The following is a 21,146-nucleotide window of genomic DNA, read 5'->3' on the forward strand; positions in this document are numbered from 1 at the left end:
GCGCGATGGAATTTTTTGGACCCCAAACATCGCGTTATAGTGGGGTTTCACTGTAGTAGTAAAAGACTAAGATGCAATGGTACATCTGAAGAGCTTGCAGCCAAAGAACTTCGCCCCTTCTTAGAAGTTCTCCCTCATGATTTCCTTGCACTGCAAGGTGCAACCATGGTGCCAGTTCATGTTGATAAGTAGACTTAATCAGCTAACCTAGTCGAGTTAACTCATACTGCTTCACTTTCTTCTTTAGCTTTATGGGCCCCACATCCCAGCTCTCCTCTTCCGTGCCATCAGAGGGGTTTTCGTCACTTGTCTCTTCCGTGCCCACTTCCCGGTAGTACAGCTTGTAGCCTGAAATCTGGGCGTGGTTGGATGGGGGCTGCCATGTGACCAGGAGGGATTCCATTTTCGCTCGGACTTTTAATTCTGTCGGGGCAAACGGAACTAGAAAAATAAGAGGAAAGAAACCCACATTTCAGCAACTCTGCAGTGTTTCCTTGCTTTGCTAAGGGGCTTCCTCCTCTTCACCGCTGAAGGACAGGCAGGGTCTGTCCCACTGAGGGGACATGCCCCTGATGTGCCAGAGAGGAGCGGTGATGATTCTGTCACTGATGGGCCAACCAGATGACCACAGAACACCACAACTGATGTTCATCTACATAGCAAGGGGGGCAGTCTAGCAGATAGAGCTGGTGACTGAGAGCTACTGCGGTGGGGTGGGGTTTACCTGCCCTATTTCGAGTTAACCACAGCATCACTTTTACCGGCTGCTTTCTGTTGGCTCTGTGTTTATCTCTGCATGTTGATTTTGCCTACCCACTTCCAGACATGCCCATGCTCATTTTTCATGAGCCCCTGCTTATAACCTGCAGTCTGAGGAAGATCTGGGAAATGATGGGGAGAAGGACCCATCAAAAACACATCAAGCAGCATGGGACAGGGAAAAGCATTCTGGTTCCCCACACTAAATGGAAAGCTAGGAGAGGAGTTCTGGTGTGACTGGGACCTCATGCTGCAATTCCCTAGTGTAGACACAACCTTATGTGGGGTTGGGTATGCCATCTAGTCTAACTGCCTCAGCTTCTCCATCTGTGAAATGAGGATCATGGTATTGACCTCCCACCCTCACGGGGGTGCTGTTCCAAGCCCCAGCGAAGAGAAAGGAGCTATGCAGCACACGCCATGCCCCACCCGCTCCCGATAGGGTGACCAGATGTCCTGATTTTATAGGGACAGTCCCAATATTTGAGGCTTTTTCTTATATAGAAGCCTACTACCCCCTAACTCCATCCCGATTTTTCACACTTGCTGTCTGGTCACCCTACCCTACCGTGCGTTTGGTTGTCCTTGTCAGGAGTACGATGCTGCGTCCACTCTGAAGGGGCACCATATCCTGCACTGGTGCTGGCTGCAATGCGCACTTTGTAGACTTTATTGGGATGGAGCGACTCAAGGGTGATTTGTGTCTCATTCGCACCAACCTCGGTGGAGGAGATCTGATCTGCTAGAGCCAAGGAAACCCCAATTAGACTTCTTTATTCCAGTTCAGGTGAATCTGCCCCGGGCTGCAAATAAGCTGAGGTGAGACTTGCATGGTGCACCGTGCTGACCTTCGGCCCAGTGGCGAACTTCCCTGCAGGTCACACTGTCACGTAACAGCACAATGATGGTTTATAACTAGAGATGAGCCACAACTGGAATCCTGACTCAGCAATCCCTTTCCGGCTTCGATTGTGGGTCACAATCAGAACAGGAAGGGGTCTCTTCTCCCCAATGAACACACACAATTCCAGTCTGGATACAGCAGGAATCGTGAGACAGCAGGAAGCTGGCAGAAAACTCACGAGAACAGCTGATGGGGTGAAATTTCCACCGTTCTAGATGGCAGATATCTCAATACCTTGGGGCAAAATCTCAGAAGAGCCACTACTGAGATTCTGGTGCCATCAAATCTGCAGCCAAATGCTAGTCTTAAATTAACTGAAATGAACCAAGAACCTTACCCTCGACTCACGGCACTTCAAATCCAGCCTAAATCTAATCCAGACCCAGATTAGAACATGGCCTCCTCAGATCATCTCTGTTACAAAGTGCGTTCAGTTAAAGGTTTAAACAGAGCCTGGTGGGAGATATCCATTGGAGCTGCAAAGATCAGCCTTGCTAGAGATTCAAACAGTGGCCCTATGGTTAATGCAAAGGTCACGTTTAAACAATTCATCCTGTTTGAGCTCCTGTGGGAATTTTGCTCTGGTTCTTTAACAGAAGGCTGTGTCTACACTGCAGTTGGAAGGTGTGTTTCCAGGCGCGGGAAGACAGACGTGTGCTTGAGCTAGTGCATTAAAAACAGCAGTGTGGAAGCTGCAGGTCTGGCGGCAGCTCAGGTTGGCCGCCTGAGTCCAAGCCCGCCTGACCCCCTGGGTCTGGCTAGCCCGAGCTGACAGCCGTGCTGCAAGATCCACACTGCTATTTTTAGCGCACTAGCTCGAGCTGAGCTAGCACAGGACTGTCCCTCCGCACTGGGAATCGCACTTCCCAACTGCAGTGCGGACATACCTTAAACAACCAACTACACATTAGCCCCGGGGTGCAAACATTTCAACCGCTTCCCACTGACTCATTGGGTTGGCTGCAACTGCTTTTAGGCACCGAGAATAAAACCAAGAACCAGGTGTCACGGTGCAGAACAGAAACACAGCTCAAACCCATGGGAATGTGGCCCTTTGTCACATTTTCAATCCCCTCCTTACATCTTGGAGGTGAGCAGCTGCAGAGCAAGGAATGCTCTAGGGCTGGGAAGCTGGCACTGATGAGAAAGTGTCCATGTCCCCACTGAAGGGTTAGTATAATGGCTAACAATAGAAATAAAACCAGATCAAGCCAAAAACTGGCACATGTGGTTACATGGGCTTGCCGGGAGACCGGTTCTCTTTCGACACAATGATCCGATTTTTTCTAATTCATTGAATGCACTTCTCCATCTACCCCACGATCATTGAACCCCTTTCAAAACACACAAGCACCAGCGACAGCCAGAAGTTGTTACCCTCTGGTGGTTGTTTGCTGGCCCGTATGAAATGCAATCCTCAGTCCAGTTCCCATGTGGCCGTAGGCTGACAGGGAGAAATCCACAGCTGGCAAGTGCAATGGCAGAGCTCAGCCAAGGGTGGACAGGTACAGAATGGGCTCTGGGGAGTGAATTCTTGTCTAACTCTTTCAGGGGAGGCGCGAGGCACATCAGTGGGGCAGTATAGGGACGTTTGCAGTGCTGGTCTCTATGCTGCACGTCTCCTACGGATAAACAGAAGCCTCTGGTCCCAAAGGGTTTCAGCCCGGCACCTTTTATCAGATTAACCACACATCACACACAAGATTTCTGAGAACTGCAATAATGCACTGAATGCAACAACCTCTGCTTCTCACTGAGCCCATTTCCCCCTCACCTTCCTTGAGGGTGCAGTAGTCAATTTTATATTTCGTTATCTTCCCATTGCTCAGCTCCGGAGGGAGAGGCAGCCACGTCACTCTGATGTCGGCTGGGGTCGTACTCGACAGAGACAGCTGAGGAGCAGAGCTGGGAACTGGGACAGAAGCAACGAACAGATGAGACGTCTCCTCAGTCCGAAACCAAGAGCAACAAGCTATTTCAACAAGAGGCGCAACTGGGGATTAGCTTCACTTGGGAACGCATATGTCTGAACCACGGGGCTTCAGAGGTTCAGGGATTGGCTTTGGGATTGCCCGAGCTGACCCACTCCTCTGGGCAGGCGAACCTTGGGTGCCCTTGGTCCTGAAAGTATTGTCCCTGCAGAGTACACATGGTGGCAGGCTGACACTCCATGCCCCTTGTTGAGTCTCACATACTTAATGCCTGTAGTTGGACCACAACGGCTTCCACTTCTATCTTTGCATCATTAGCATTTCAATGTTTCATTACCTGTTTGCTTCCAGAATTTAAACACAGATCTCCTAAGGACACTCAGAAATGGTCCCTGTTCCACTGAGGATTTGGTAGTTGGCTTTAGACAGGCCTATCTGCTTGCAGTTTTTTGCCATGGAAACAGAAAGATTTAATGCCACAGGGGATGGCTCAAGGATCTAAGCATCAGGTTTGAAAAACAAGTTTCCCTAGAACCACAGATTTGTATTCCAGGCAGCTGCTCATACTTCCGAGGCAGATTGTGACAGGGAATACACCCCACGCCAGCCCTAATGGGGTTATGGTGGCTCAGAAGGGGCCAATTAACCTTCTACTGCACCGGGGCAGAGAGTCAGGATTGACTGAAACAGTCTAACTGAAGATGAAGACCAGCTGGGCAGGAGCAGGCTGGGCTGGTATAAGCCAGGAAGTAGAGAACGACAGAGAACAGCAGGATGCTGCAGGGACAGAGTCTGCAGTCACTCTCTGGAAACCCGGGGGAGCAAATGCCCTGAGAGCCTGTCCCAGATGGAAGGGGTTGGTCTAAGGGAGGTGTGAGGAAGAAAGCCTGTGGAAGAAGCCCAGGGACAGAGCAGTGAGAGTTGTGACTGTGTAGACCTTGGATGCTGATAATAGTGTCTCTGTGCGGTATCCCAGAGTAGTGGGTGGGCCCAAGTTTCTTTAGCAGCCCCTGGGAAAGTGGCACAGACTGGTAATTGGCACGGAAGACTGGGACAGTGTATGGACAGTTGGTCCAGAGGGACTCTGGGACCCCGGAGGGGGAAGACTAGAAAGTGACCCATCTGGGGGGCTGAGTCATGAAGAGTGAGCGCTGTGAAGTACAGGAGAGACACTGCAGCGACAGAGTGATTGATGAAAAGGGGCACTAGACTGCACAAGACATGATCCCCAGACCAGCCACAAGGGGGCACTACCAGCAGCGACTGTACCCCACTACATAAATAGAGACCATACAGTTTACTAAATGGGTGAATTTCAGATTAAACTTTACAAGATTACAGATCCTATAACAGAAAGGGTTTGCCTGGTACTTGGCAAAAGATTCCCTTTAATGTCCTACAGCATGTTATGGGCTAGTTGGCCAGTGCCCTCAAGCCCCTGTGCGTCTGCGTTTTGGCAGTGTTCTGTACATACGGTTTAAGAAATGCTTTGAAACACTTCCAATGAACGGCAATATAAATGCAAAACATAATCTTTTAATAGACTTGACTGCAGGTCTGACCCCAAGCTGCTGGCTGTCAATGGGAGTCTTTCCATTTGCTTCAGTGGGCCTTGGATAAAGTCCACATGGAGCAAAATCATTGTTACCTAAATAAAAATACAGACCAGCTGAATGCAGTTCAAGTAATGGCGCCTGTGTGTCAACTGCACCAGGATCAGAAGACAGCAGGATAATATCTAATGTCTGTTGCTGCCCATGCAGATCACTGTTCCCTACTCTCTGGAAAAAAATGCATAAATAAATATCCAGATGCAACAGGCCACATTCACAGTGCGTCTGGATTTCTGCAAGCTGACATCACTCTCTGTAGGGTGTTTTGTGATGTCTCCATTTGCGAAGCGTAACAATTGATTGTTTGAGAATACTTTCAGACACACCCGTGCACATCTAAACGCACCGTCCTCCAGTGTCCGCACGATAATGGAAGAGGACGTCCGACTGGCTCCTAGCTGGGAGTACGCAACCATGTAGAGAACATAATTGGTATTGGGTTCCAGGTCTTTCACTTGAAGCTCAGTGGTATCATTATTGACAGCAAACTGGTATTCCACATTATCAGTTCCTAGAGACAAGGCAAAAACCCATCATCAGTACAACGAACAGGAAGCAAGACACCCGTCAAGTCCAAAATCAGCTCTTCCAAAAAGCCTACAAACTGTAGCTTTCCCTCTTTGAAACCCCTATGGCTTCCCCTTGTCTGCCCTCTGTCACCCCGCCCAGTGTCTGCCACCTTCCTCCACCATGTTCCAGCAAATCTTAACTTAGGCACTGAGCTCTTGGGGCAGGACATTAGATAATCCATCCTAAGGCACCTAAATAAGCAGCCTGATTTTCGTGTGAGCTCTTGCTTCCCATCGACATTCACAGACGTGGGAGATTCTCAGCTAAATTCTCTGAAAGTCAGACCCCTGATTCAGATTGCAGATGCAGATGCCTAGCTTTAGGGACCCAAGTTTGACTGTTTTAGTCACTGTCATTGCCCCTTGGCACCAAGTGTTTTTTTGGCATTTGGTACATTCACTGGTCATAATAAAGGCTACGATTTAGTCACGGACGTTGCGGAAGTCACAGATTCTGTGACTTCCGCGACGTCTGTGACTTCAGCCTGCAGTGGTTGGAAGCTGCAGGGTTCCCCGCTGCCTGTGGAGGCAGAGAACTGTGGGGGTACTGACACAGAAGGCGGTGGATTACCTTACAGCTCCCGTCTGCCATGGGTGGTGGGGGAACCCCCGAGCTCCTGGTCACCCCAAGTGGCACGGAACCCCTGGAGCTGCTGGTGGTGGGGGAACCCCCAAGCTCCCAACCGCCTCAGGGGAACCCCCGAGCTCCTGAGCGCCCCAGGGGGCAGGGAACCCCTGGAGTTGCTGGTGGTGAGGCAACCCTTGAGCGGCAGGAAACCCCTGGAGCTGCTAGTGATGGGGGAACTCCCAAGCTCCCGGCCGCCTCAGGGGAACCCCCGGAGCTGCCAGTGGGGGGGAACCCCGAGCTCCAGGCCGTGACAAGCCCCTTGAGCTGCGGGAGGCGGAGGCACCCAACAGCTCCTGACCTTCGTGGGCAGCGGGGGCCCCCAGAGCTGCAGGTGGCTCCTAGCCGTTGCGCTCCTGCCCTGCTGCAGCGGTGTGAGGACCTGCAGATCCCCATTTTATCAGGGATATTTTTAGTAAAAGTCAGGGTCAGGTCATGGCTTCCGTTAATTTTTCTTTTTTGCCTGTGATCTGTCCGTGACTTTTACTATAAATATCTGTGACTAAATCTTAGCCTTAATCGTAATAAATGTACCTAAAATTAAAAGGACAGCAGTGTCATAACGGAATAAAGCCTAACAGAAAAGTTTTCAGCAATGCCTACGTCAATGGGATTTAAGCTCCTGAATCTCCAAGGGTAAAATTTTCAGTCGTGTCAGAGTGAGCATACTATAGATGTTCACCTGCTCTTCTTTCAGTTTTTCACAGCCATCCAGAGGACAGAATAGTGATTTGGAAGGTAGGAAACGACTTAGTCTGGCTGGGATCCCAGATTAGAATCCCAACATGGTTATTTCTTCATTGCATTTGTGGGATTCACCGGGGCCTATTTCAAACACGCATTCCTCAGAGATGCTCAAGGTCAAATTTTCATCCCAGGTTTCCACTTTTGCATGGCCATTTCTGGTCATGAAACTGATTGCATCACAAAAGTGGCCACTTGCATACACAGAATGGGGAGATGGGCACCCAATTGCCCAATATGGATGGGCAAAACTGGTAGGTGCAATGAACTGCACGTGCAAAAGTGGGTAAGCAGAGCCAGAAGTGATCTTAAGGCACTGGGGTGAAGCTCTGCCATACAAACTGAGCTTCCAAAAAAATTCTAGGGTAAAGTGCTCTGAAACCCCGCTGACTCACTAGATTTCTCTGACCCTAGTGGGGACAAGTCAATAGTATGAGAGGCAAGTTCTCTGAAGAGGCTGCAAACACCACAGTACAGCTGCCTGAACTCTCAGGCTAAGCACACCCAGTTTGATCACACCCTGTCTGACATGATAAGAACACGCGAACAGCCGCTCCTGTCTGTGCAAGATGTCATTAAAAAATAAATAACGAAGCACAAGCCCACAAAGGGAGACATGCAGCGTGTGGATTAGTTTTATCACTGCTATTCTACGGTGGCGGTGGACAACCTAACTACACAAACCGCGAGCACCTACCCAGGGCTTTCTGATAATGCAGGGAAAAGCCAATGATCTGTTCGCTGTTGTACTCTGGACGCTCCCAGGACACTAAGACAGTGGTGCTGGACAGGGAGACTGCTGACACCTTCTTGGGAGCACTCGGCAAACCCTCCCGCACAATGACCGAGAGCTTGGCCGTGGCACATGCCATCCCCAGCCTGTTCTCCGCCACACACTGGTAATAGCCAGCATCCTCCAGCCCGATCTGGTTGATAACCAGGCTGCCACTGCTCTGAATTTTCACCCGGCCATTGGACAGGATGGGCTCTCCGTTCTTCAGCCAGTGGATGACGGGGGCTGGCTCCCCTGCTGCTTTGCACACAAACCTGGCAGTGCTGGCACGGGTGCGGGAAATGGTTTCGGGAGACTGGGAGATGCTGGGAGGTGCTGAAAGAAAAGCAGAGAAATGAAGGTTAAAAAAAGAAAAAGCCAGGGCGAGCCCTTTCCTCCCAAGCCACAACATGTCTAAAACAGATCCAGGTACATGGTAGGGTTTGCCAGGCAAACTCTTGAGGCTTAATTTAGACTAGCCCCCAAAAATCTGTATCAACTCGCTCCCTGTTCCTAGGCTGTTCTCCCCAACGGCTTCCATAATACTGGAAGTTAGTTGCTGATACTGATTTTCACAAGGGAACTCTGCAAAAAGAGAAAAAAAATGCTTCAGTAAGTAAAAAAAATTAAATGGTAATAATGCCATTGAGAACTATTCCACGCTCGGATTGAATAACTGGGACCTGATGGCTTTCATCTAATTACGTTCCCCTCTTAGATACAGCGAGGGAGCTGTGAGTATCACTTATGGGGGAGCCTCTGGATGTGGTTTTAGGGGAAAAGCAATTATTCAGAGTGGTGTTTACATCTGAAATGTTTATTCTGTCAACTCACCAAGGACGCTGAGCTCAGCCGCAGCTGTAACAAACTGCCTGGTCTGGGGTTTGTTCGCCCGACAGACATATACCCCAGAGTGATGGGGCTGGGCCTGAGGAATTAGGAGGTTGGTCCGGCCTAACACAATCACGTCTGTGGAAATAGGTTTCCCATCTGCGGAGCACAAAAACACACACCATGGGTGTAAAGCCTACATTAGGGATCCTGGCGAGACACCAGGGGTTCCAGATTTTAACTAATAGTTACATGAAAAGTTCAATTCCTAGTTCAATTCCTAGCTCTGCCTCTGTACATGACCTTGAGCAAGTCAGTCGGTCTCTTTGGGCCTCAGTTTCCCATCTGTAAAATGGGGATAAATATCACTGTTTTTTTTTCTCACCCATTCTTTATCTGTCTTGACTATTTAGGCGGGAAACAATTTGAGATAAGGACAATTTCTTACTATATGTCTGTACAGCACCAAGCACAAAACAGTACTGATCTGACTGTATTTGAGGTACTACTGTAATATAACTCATAATAAAATGGCTTCTATTCCCATCTCTGCCACTGACTTCCTGCACGTGTATCCTCGGTCAAATCACTTAATCACTCTGTGCCTCGGTTTTCTCCTTTGGATAATGCAGATAGTATTACTTCCCTGCTTCTCCCAACGGTTGTCAAGAGTTTTCATTGTTTGCGAGGTGCTCGGACACCTGGACAATGAGCGCCCTGGAAATACCTTGAAGTAAATAAATGAAACAGCTGACCTCTGGAAACTAGAGGGAGTTTTTAATTGGGCAATTCAGCTGGATAGCTGAAGGAGAACAGAGAAGCCACTTCTAGCTCTATAACTTTTAATTAACTTAATTTACTTCCTAATGCAGAACCAACCAGAAGAATAATGCTGCATCCAAGCAATTTTTTTAATGGTCTCTATGATGAAAAATTAAATGCCTCAAACTTCATTAACATAGAGCTAAGGTTGGCCAGCTATGTCTTCTGTCCTTCCAGAATAGGGAGAGTAGCTAACGTAAACCTCTGAAAAAACAGGAATTATACCAATATCACCCCCACAAAACAACCTTACCAGTGCCCTCTTTGTGCTAAGCCCCAACATGTCAGTAACGCTCATGCTAGCACTCTACACTCATAGATGCTACAGAACAATTTCAGATCAACCTTAACTGTAGCAGAGCACGCGTTCTGCTACAGCGAAAGTCAAAGTTGTTCTGCTGCTGAGCAATGGGCGGCATCTTTCAGGTGCAGGGCTGTGGTGTGGATTTAATCCCACAGTTAATGCGAACACCAGCTCTCTCCAAGAAGAACCTATATTGCGCTGGCAAGGGGTAGCGGCTGAGAAGAAGAGATAGCCCGTGCTTATCATTTTCACCATTGGGTTTCTCCTAGGGATGGACTCAGACTAGTTCTCATCCTGATCCAAACTGATCCCAAGTTTGGATCTGGGTTCAGTCCATGATAGCCAAGAAGTTCTGACTTGGAACCAAACATCCCCTATGCTCTGGGGTGTCTGATTCAGACCATATGTAAGGCTGACATATGTGAAGAAGATAATTGCTTTATTACATGCCTACCAGACCAGGTTGAGGGATGGAATCCAGAATGTATTTGTCTGCTAAAAACCCCACAAGCACATTTTGTTTTACAAGGAGCCAGAGCACTGAGTCACCATTAACTGAAGAGATTTTTTCCTGTTTGGCTCCTGGAAGCTGTTCTGAACTGGCTCACAACACGGAGGATGCAATGAATTTGCCAAACATGCTAATAAATTTTTATGTACCTGCTCTGGTTACTGACCTGTAACATATTAGCCAGTTTGATTACATGGGAATTTACTGGTCTGGTTTTGAAACCTAACCCTGTCATGAACAGCAAAGGCTGAATTTTCCACATGAGCCTTTAACTTGGAACCGACAAAGGTTTGTCAGATCAGCTACATTTGAAGACTTCTGGTCTGTTTCTTGCTGTGGATAGGACACTGCCATGCACAGCAGTCACTTTGAAAGCAGGGTAGACCCAGGGACTCTACGGCTCCCCTGGCATGAGAAATTTCAGCAAAGAGAGAGAGTTCTTGGGAAAGCGATAAATGGCTTTGGGGGGTGATGAGGAACCTCAGCTTCCCCCTGAAGGAACGGGGAGTTGCGTTTGCCCTTTCTTGGTTTTGCTGGAGGACTTCTCGGGGTCTCGGAAGGTGTATAAGAGAAAAGGGCATAAGCCCAGTTTCCGTGCCTTCTCAGAACACCTTTAATTGTAATGTCGCTGCTGCAAAGCTCCAGGAGCAATGCTGGGTCAGAGGCCCGGCAGTTCCGCAGAACAAAGAGCAGAGAGCGGGGGGACGACACCCTGATTTCAGGGCTGGCCAGGAGTCAAAATGGCCTGGGTGTAATTTAAAGCAACTCTTGGCCTCTCTGCCAATCAGGGATTAGGTGGAGTGCCCCTGCTGCCACCTTGCTCCCAACAGACCTCCGAGGGAGCCGGTGGCCCGGAGCCAGCGATGTTGACTCTACGTGACCCAAGCATCTCCTCCATTGGGGAATCCCCAGCCTGCTCTGTGTCAGGGTTTAAGCAAAGCAAGGGGACTTTGAGCCAGATTGAGTTTGTGGGTGAATTTGCTTGCGGGAGGAGAGGCTTCTCTGGGCGCTTGTAAATCCAACCTGCCAGCTACCAGGCTGAGCTAGATTGGGCAGAGGGAGCTCAGGTTTTGCACTCATGCATGATTTGCAATTTTAGAGCTTTGTTTTAGGTTTCAAAAATAACCCACCAGCTTCCAATGCACGGTGGGGAACCATGCTGCTTCGCCTCCTCTCCCCCGCACAAGAGCCGCGGTTGCTTTCGACCCTGGCACTGCTGCTAACATCCCTGCTACTTCTGCAATGTCTCATCCTTGCTGTGATACATGACAAGCAAGAACACACCAGCTGGAAGCTCTGCCATTCCCCCCACCCTCCAAAGATACTGCCCTAGAAAACAGATGCTGAAACGCCTTCCTGGCTCCACAGTCATTGCTGGCTGCAGTCAGTCAAGGCTGGACGTGGAGCCTGAGACAAGCTTCCTGCCTTCAGGGTACACAGATGCATCCTCCTCCGAGTGGTGGCTTGCTCCGAGTAGCAAGGGCTACTCACCTAGCACAGTCGATGTGGAACGCAGCTGTGAGCAAAGTTTACACACCCTCACATTTACTGCCCAGTCTGCAGACGGGCCCACAATTCAGTACCCAGGCGTTCAGTTCAGGAACGCAACTGCAGGCACATTTTGCACACGTACCTGAACATAAGTGACTTGAAAATCTGATCCCAGATGGAACTGACGATACCAACCGTGGCAGAGTATGACCTGGTAACCTACAGTTGAAATCCTCAACGTTACAGGACTTTATTCATCCAGAGTCTCTCAGCCCTGCTTTTTACTGCCATTTTGGAACCAAATCTATTTTAATAACCACATGAAGACTGATGAGGCCCAATCAGCTCATCCATGCTAAGCCAAGGACATTCAGACTGAAAAACCGAGGACACGGCACAAACATTTAAAAACCAAAGCTGGAAAGAAAATGCACCACCCATTTAATAAAAAAACAAAAAACACCCAACTCTCACTGTGCTAACTGACTCTGATTACAAATACTCTGGGCCCTCACTGCTCTCGGTGTAGCAATGAGTAAATTATGTAGCATGGGAAAGATGGGTATTGCTAATTATGTCTTAAATACACGGGATGAAATGCAAGCTTCCAGCTTTGCCTCAGTGATTAATCCTCCCTGTTTCTATTCCCCACGCTGAATCCTGCAAGCTTTTTTGGGGGGTGAGGGTGGGGGGGTAGGATAGGAAATATTACCACAACCAAAAATATTGCCATTAACAAAGAGCCACTGGAGCAGGCAAGTTACAGCTAAAGACAGGTTTGATTAAATGGTTATGAGGGGGAGGAAAGAGGCTTATGTCAGAACATAGATTTCTGAAAACTCTTTCAATGTGTTTTTGATATGTGGTTCTTGGGCTGAGAACCCACATGGCAAGTTTCAATGTTTAATGGCTCATGTGAAACATCCGACACAACCTCATTGATGGTTACACCAGCCCTACTTCTGATTTAGGCTGATCAGCCCTTGACACATGAAAGTCAGTCTGGCTCGTTTATAGGCACTTAATGATATCTTTACTCTTTCTCAGACCTTCATTATCTTGACCATAAGAGGATTTACTTTTGAAAACAAGGCCCCTTAAATGACTAAAGAATCTTTATCATATTTTATAATCCTGCAAGATAACAAAGAAGTTATTTTTACAAAGCAACAGCAGATGTGTTAGAATTCCCACTAACCTTTCTGAACCGCTACAAAAGAAGTCCCATCAACCTGACCCTTATACAGTGACCTTCAATGCTCTGGCTCATACAATACTACCATGACTAATTTAGATCAAAAGGCATTAAGTAACCAGAATTTCATATATTTTACAGATCAAACAACTATAAAATAAGTTGCATGCTTTGTAACATTTTAGATTCAATTAGTAATCCCAGCTCAGGAAGGACACTCTAGATCACCACGTACGCAGCCCCATATGGTTGTTAGCAATTTAAAAAGCGCCCTCTCTTACACAGCACTTTCCTCTTTAATAGATTTTAAAAATAAAGTGTCCATAGACTCCTCTCAACATCAAAAGAATAATTATCTTCATTTACCCTGTCGTATCCAAGAGACAAATGGGGTGGGATCTGCAGAGGCCATACACTCCATCACTGCACTCTCTCCAACCACCACTGTGGTGTTCTCCGGAGCAGCAACAATAGCGACATCTCGAGTCACTGCTGGCTGGGAACCTAATACACCCAGAAAAAAATTAAAGAGGGATAAAAGAAACTCTTTAAAGAAGTGTTGTCTACATTCCATTTACATTAAAAACCAGCAAATTCCTCACCGCCATGTCAAGAACAAACCAATGCAGAAAACCAACTTTTCTTCCTCACTGATTACACTGTTTGTTACATTTTTTGCAGTTCACTCAACTGGTCTGGTCAATTTTACCTTTGTTTCTGCTTACTTTCACTTCCTGGTTCTCCAACAGGAGTGCCATGTGGTTGGGTTTGGAATTGACAAGCAAGACGTCAGGGGAATGAGTTTCTATTTCAGACCAACATTTCTGTTCAAGTCAAGCCATGAACCGCAAGCCCACAGCCAAACATTGTGGGACTTTGCGGAAGTGCAGAACCTGATCTAGAGTCCTGCCCCGATCCTGCAATCAGATCCATGTGAGTGAAAGTGGATGCACACCTGGAGCCCCACTGAAATTCTGCGCCAACCACAGATCTCATCCACACTGCTCCAGTAAAAGTATCAGGCAGTTTGTAGTACAGAACCTCTACAGTGGACCAAACCAGAACCCGAGATCAGAACGTGCCCATACTTAGAGGAATCCCAATGCAAAGTTTGATCTGGAATCTACATCTTAGGTCCATCTAATTTCTTGTCACATTAAATCTGGTAAGCAGCCCGCATCGTTATTATTTTTGTCTTCAGAACAAAAGTTCAATTTAATTACTTAAAACTGAGACTTACTCTAGTTGACAGCGTCCCTTTAACCAGCACAAAGGGCCAGATTTTCAAGGGACTCTGAGCCCAGCTGCAAATGCTGGGTGCACAAAATGAGTGGCCAAATTCTATAATGTTGAAGCTGGCAAAGTTTTGCACTGAACTCTGGTCAGGAAAGGGTTTTCTAAGGATTCCTAGGAAGCTGCCAAATAAAATACTAGAAATTCTGTGTGTTCTCATTTATTACTTCACCCATTAATAGCTGAATCCTGTTTGTAAGCAGGAAGGTGGATTTCTTTGTTTTTAATATGGAAAGGTTGTCACAGACATTCTGATAACCAGCTGTTAGGTTTTAAAGTCAACCACTGAGAGATCAGTTCTCTGCACACCACATCTTCTTCATCTTTGTGCACAAAGAACAAGTCAAAATACATGTATTACATAGAACACACAGAGGGTATAGATGTATGTATAGATAATCCAAAGTGTTTATGCATTCACATAAGGCAGTGGTTCCCAAACTGGGGTTCATGAACCCCTGGGGGTTTGTGAAATGTTACAGGGGGTCCTCGGGGAAAAAATTCCCTAATGGCAGACAGAGCTGTCCCTAGGAGCCCTGGGCAGCATGGGGCCAGAAGCCCAGAGCCCCTGGACTTCCAAGAGCTAAGCAGATCAGAGCAAGCCTATCACACTGAGGAGATTTAAACTTCAAGACTCCTTATAAGAAAGAGAAAGAGAGATGGATATTTTTTGCTTTTTTTAAAATTAAATAGGCAGCTAGTATTGTTTTTAAATTATTATGAAGAACAAGTTTAAGTTTTGTTGTAATGTGCGTTGTTTGCCTAGACTGCTCAAGACCGCTGGCTACTTAAATACCTTCATGCTGTTTCACATCTGATACTCCTTGATGAAACGTAGGAGCCTTGTCTTAAAGCAGGCTTAATCAAAGTGATACAAGCTATGAAAGTGAGATCTTGGAAGAGTGTTGCCATTTTCATAATGTAATAACAATACTGTAATGATAAATAATATTTAATAATAAATAGTGTGTAATAAGCATGTTATATTTCCACAATCACTGCTTTTATAATTTATACTCAGGTAAAGGAGAAAATCCCTGGAAATATTCATTTTTAGGAGGGGATTCGCAAGACTTGAAATTTTAGTGAGAGGGGTTTGCAGGTTGTTAAAAGTTTGGGAATCACTGACATAGGGAGATATATCTATATCCAGTGTGTATAGCATCGCACAACTTCCGGACACTCAAGAGTGGTCTTTTTTCGTTTGAAGTGAACCTTCTGACTCTCTCGGCCAAGTTTATAAGAAGAGGTTACGGAGACAGGAAATGTCTTCGCTGAAACTACAATTTTTTAATCAGTTTACAGCAGCTTTGACGCTAGGAATCCTATTCTCTTTGCAGCTAATGAAAGAGATTCACTGCTTTCTGAAGGATGCTGTTGTTTCCTTTGCCAGGTAGGAGATATGCAGTGCTGCACAATACAAGGTTGCTCCAGGTGCTCTTGTTCCTGACAAAGAATATTGTGTGCCTTCAGGGACGCTGTCACTCTTTTAGACCTTGCTTGCTGAAGTTACCAAAAAGTGCATGTCATTTTCACTGAGAGACACAGGCAGCCCTTTTAGCGTCTATATAAGAGGGAATGCTTCATTGTCAGCCTGATGTATTGCAAAATGCATACAGTAATATCAGTACTTAGCTCTTAGATGCAGCATGTTTAATCCTCAGATCTCAAAGCATTTCATAAAGATGGAGAAGTATTCACTCTACTTCACCTCCACCCTGCCCTCCTTAATTTCTTCTTCAGCAGAGGACAATGTGGAAGGAGAATTAATATAAGAAAGCTAATATACCATAGAGTAGGGTTAATGGAAGAATTCTTGGTTCCTAATCCAGCTGCAGCAGCTTCCCTCTGGCAATAAACCTGCATCCTTCGAGAAGCCAGACCCACCCATGACTGTCAGTGAAAAGGGGCCATGCAGCCACTTTCAGGGTAAAGGGATGGGGTGATTTATCTGATGAACCATGGGTGAAATTGTGCCGTCAAAGGAAGTTTTGCTCTGGACTCCAACAGGGTCAGGATTTACCCCGAAGTGTCTTGACTCTGTAAGTTACTGGTTTTGATCCCAATGCACCACCACTTTAGGAACAAACCAGCAAACAAAGCCACATACAGCATGAGGTTAGAGTCTGCACCTGCCTAACGTGAGCTAAAATAAGGGGAACTGAATCTTATGCTTTAAGGCGTAAACTGACCAGGTGCGGGGACAGGAAGGAACTGCAGAAAGACATGCACCCAGCATGATCTCCAGCTCTTCTACATGTTCAGCACCGCAGAGTTGCACAGCTGTATTAGTAGGGTGAGAGGGTTGTTTAACTCCGAAATATCAAACATTGGTCACGACCAGAGGCAGAACAATGGATTTGCTGGACAAGTGATTTTATCTGGTATGGCAATGCATGTGTTTCTAAGGATTAACTGTGGCATTGTCTACATGGTGAATAAAGGGTAGATATGCGCACCAGACCAAGGATACTAGAGAGACAAGGTAGGTGAGGTAATATCTTTTATTGGACTAACTTCTGTTGGTGAAAGAGACCACTCCCTAACAGAAACTGGTCCAATAAAAGATCTTACCTCACCCACTTTGTCTCTCTAATAAGGGGCAGAACCAGTTCCAAGGCTCCCCTGAGGGCATAACATTCCCCCAACAATTTCACTCCGAGTCAGTAAAATACCTGAACGTTCCCAGTTCCTTGGCACTGGTGCAGAAAGTCACAACTTTGCTGACAGCCTGGCACCGGAAGCTGTTTTCAGCACAGAAATTCTAATTCTCAGACCAAGACATGACACAGGACATTAGAAACAGAGCATCAACTAAGGTGCAGGTAGTAGAGCAAACTGCATAAGCTAGGGCTGCAGCGTTAGGATATTCCCACTTGGATTTCTCGGCCTTCCTGGGTGGCAGCTAGCACTGGGGCTAGATTATTTCACACATCTGAGTTTACCCTCTTTGCTGGGATCCAACAGTATCAGGTGATTCTAACCCCTCCCCCTTTGGCCCAATTAGAATCTCTTCATTCACATGAAGTCATCAACATCAGCAGGAAAAAAATGTGAATTTACATCTTACAAACCAACATGGCCCTCTATCTTATACTGGTGCCATCACCGTGGTATCTAAGTGTCTAGTTAACCTCCTCCTAGTGTTGGTTGACACTAACTCCAAGGCTAGTAAGGAAACAGATTCTTATGCGCAAGTAAACACATAATCTAGAAATGAAATGAATTATGTTAGTGCAAAGTAGCAGGATTATCAACACGGAAATCTGGGATTAGGAAATATAACCCATTGACATGTCCGTTTCAAACTAACCTAGAAGATTTTCCTGCAATGTTGAAGAGTGGAGACCCAGAAACACAGGAAGCTTCTGCAGTCTTCTGCCAACAAGGCACCGAGTTTACAGAGGGAAACAGACTGTACGAAACCCATTCCATGCAACATGCTGTGAACTGAATGTGGGGTTTTTTGTTTTTTGTTGTTTTTTTTTTTTTTTAACTAGAGTTGGGTCCAACCCCCCAAAGTTCAGAACTGGATCCAAATTTTGCTGAAGTCCCAAGTGTGTCTGAATGAAGACCTCTTCTTTAGAATAATGTAAACGTGCTCTAAAAGAGGACTGGGGAAAATCCCTGAGTCAGGACCCTGTGCAGAAATAGACCAGTAGCCAGCATTTGTCCACCAGATGGAAGCAGAGATACAAAGAAGCAGGCTGTGGACTTTTACCCTGGGCAACATTTATATTGGACATTCTTAAGATTTAACCTCCAAATTCTTTCGAATACCCAAGCAGAGTCGCAACAAAGTTCAGAGAAAAAGTAGGTAATTCAGCCAGGTCTGAGCACGTATCACTTTACACAATGGACCTATTACATTAGAAGGAACGACTGATGGAAAAAGGCGCATCTGTGATCTGGTTTCATGCTTATAAACACACTGGGAGCTGAAAAGGATTTCGCTACATTCAATTACATTCATTCAGGCCAGGCCTATGGCACAAAAGGTTACAAACACCATTGGCTTAACAGCCAAAGGTACGATCACACTATAGCAAAATTCAAGGGATACTTGAATTAGCATGCTGACTGGGCTACCTTGGATGGAGCCAGATGGCAAAAGACATTCTATTCCCTGCTGTACATATTGCTGTACTTATTGGGCCAAATAGTGATTTCAGTGGAGTTACACCAGCCAAAAGTCTGGCCCACTGTTTAAATATCAAGGGGGTGATTCTCTACCCTGAAGTCACTGGAGTTACCCAAGCAGAGTAGTAGTGAGAGGGGAATCAGGCACTGAGGACCCACACTCACTCCATTACGGAGGCATGTGTTAGAAAACATCAGCAATAGGTGAGAGGGAGGCGCTCAGAAAAAAGCCCTCGGTTTGCTGATTGTAACACAAGTGTGACACCACTTAACTGCAGTTGTGTTAGGTCATGGATTTCCTTGACCCACTCAGGAGGTGTTTACTATAAAAACGCACGTGGAGAGTTAAAAAGATCCATATCGGCTGAAGTATCAGATAAATGCAACTGTATTCTGAATAGCATCTTTCATCAACACTACAGCTCCAGGTCAGCAAAGCAGGGAAGTCCATGAGTCACACTCTCTCTGTTCAGCAAAGCAGCTGAGCACACTGCCTTGAATGGGGCTTTGCTGAACAGGGAGAGAGTGTTACTCGCCAACAGGAGCCTATATCCCTAAAATGCTTTAAAGAGCGAAATAGCACAGCTACCAAGGAGAAACGGTGGAGAGCGGAGCTTTTGTGGGAGAGCAGGGGAGGGAGGAGAGGCAAAATTTCAATCCAGATTTGAAATGAAATGCTCAAGTGATGAGACACAGGGAGGTTTCTCCCGCTGCAGATTAAAAAGCTTCTGCACCAGGTGTGGGCATATTACAGAGAGGGAGAGCAGGCTGGTTCTAAATGAGCCAAGGGGGTGGAAAGAGGCAACATACGGTCAAGGAGGGAGGTCTCAACAAGTCCACCAGGGCGCTGGAAAACAAGAGGGCAATTTTGAGATGGAACCAGAAAGAAACCAGGGGCAGGGGAGAGAGTGGAGGACATGGGTGTTGGATCACTACACTCTAAACATGCAAGTAGATCTTGGGTAAAGTCCACCTGCTGGGGTAGCTGGTGAACACATACTCAGGTGTCCGTGCATGCACAGGGTGACATTTGCTCTGGCTTTGTGCAGGGATCGGGGAATTGTTGTTATTTATTTATATTACTGTTGCAGCCTCTAGTCATGAAGCTCCCCAGTCCACCACTGCACTCAACATACCTGTGACCTGCAAGAGCATCTGCTTTCGCCCTGCACCCCTCACTGGGATTGCCGGACCTTTGGTGCAGGGCACTAACACAGCCCATGGGGCTGCCCTCAAATCCCCTCGTGCAGTGTCCTGTTTAAGGCTGGCAGCACAGATGGGGTATGGACCCACTGGACCTATTCAGCCCCTTCTTCATGGGGCATATGCAGCACAAAAGGCATCCTCCAGCCTGCTGTATTGGGTTAACTAGCCATGCACTTGGCCATTCAGGAGCCAGGCTGTATATTTCCAAGTAGAATCCAGTGATAAAGTAGAACCCCACTCCTCTTCGCTCGGGCCAATGAGCGCACACCTAGATGGGAGTGCTTTGCTCACTAGTCATAGCCGGGGACAAAGCTGCTGCCATCACAGAGTTTAATGGTCACTTCTCTTTTTCTGCCTGATTTAAGAGACTTTCCTCAAAGCCACTGCAGCATGGTGCCAGAATCACCAACCAACTCCAGAGTGGGCCTGAAACACTAGGATTTTAACACTCCGATCAGCCACGCCTCATGGCAGCTATTCTGTCTCTTCCTTCTGCAGACCCCACACATTGCTTCAGAACAGAGCATGGGGGGGCACTTTGAAAGGGATTTGCTTAATCGGACGAGCAGCATTTTCTAGCACAAAGCTTTGCCAGACTTTTCTGGGTGCTCCTGGTGTGCCCTGGGGTTACAATTTGGGGGTGGGAGGGTTCATGGTTTGGGCGGGGGGGGTTCTGTAAAATAAATCCTCGTGCCTCACAACACCTTTCCTAAAGGGTTTTACAACTTAACTCAATTTTTGGGGTCTTTTACTACAGGATCAGAGATCCAGCCACCGCAGCTAGTGGTTGCTATAGAAACAGCTCAGTCCTCATCCCTAGAGTTCTGCATCCAGAGCAGCTTAGCTTGTGTGTCCCAGCTGACAAATTCTGCCAGAGTTTGAAGTCCTACTGGAAAAGGGAAGCCGGGGGCAAGCACAGAGCCCCCAGCAGTTCTAGGCCAGGCAGCCAAACAAAGCACCTCTCCTATCAAAGCCACAGTGCTGATGGCACCAAGCGCCGTGACGTTCTGACTCATACACTTTATAAAACCTAATACGCTAACAACAGTGAACACGGACCTCCAAGAATGTTCTGGGGTCTGGAAAACATGCCTTGTAATAAGAGACTAAGGAGCTCAATCAATTTAGTCTAGTCAAACAGACTCTAGGAGTGATCTGGGGAAATTATAGACCCATAAGCCTTACATCTTTACCTGGCAAACTAGCTGAAACAATAAATTAAAAACAGAATAACTAAATAACTGGAAGATCATCATCTGATAGACTCTGATCACCATGGATTCTGCAAAGGAAAATCATGTCTCTCTAAATCGCTTAAAATTCTTTGAATGTCTCAATAAAGTTGTGGATAAAAGAGAATCAGCTGACCTAATTTATTTAGATTCTCAAAAGGCTTTTGACCAGGTTGCGCACAAGAAACTACTAAAGAAGCTAAG

The 21,146-nt window shown here is 46.8% G+C and overlaps 1 protein-coding gene across 1 annotated transcript in view; it reads right to left on the reverse strand.

The window, feature by feature from the left end:
* The window catches only part of IGDCC4 (immunoglobulin superfamily DCC subclass member 4), a 174,666-nt gene that overhangs the window by 40,197 nt on the left and 113,323 nt on the right, over nt 1-21,146 (reverse strand). The window contains exons 5-11 of the mRNA XM_032766026.2: nt 13,438-13,575; nt 8,752-8,907; nt 7,843-8,253; nt 5,554-5,718; nt 3,438-3,575; nt 1,328-1,498; nt 208-441 (exon numbers count right to left, since the gene is read on the reverse strand). Coding sequence (XP_032621917.1) covers nt 208-441; nt 1,328-1,498; nt 3,438-3,575; nt 5,554-5,718; nt 7,843-8,253; nt 8,752-8,907; nt 13,438-13,575 — 1,413 coding nt within the window. The remainder of the gene's footprint in view (nt 1-207; nt 442-1,327; nt 1,499-3,437; nt 3,576-5,553; nt 5,719-7,842; nt 8,254-8,751; nt 8,908-13,437; nt 13,576-21,146) is intronic.

The sequence above is a fragment of the Chelonoidis abingdonii genome, chromosome 9 (genome assembly GCF_003597395.2).
Source record: "Chelonoidis abingdonii isolate Lonesome George chromosome 9, CheloAbing_2.0, whole genome shotgun sequence".
In the NCBI taxonomy this organism is placed as follows: Eukaryota; Metazoa; Chordata; order Testudines; family Testudinidae; genus Chelonoidis; species Chelonoidis abingdonii.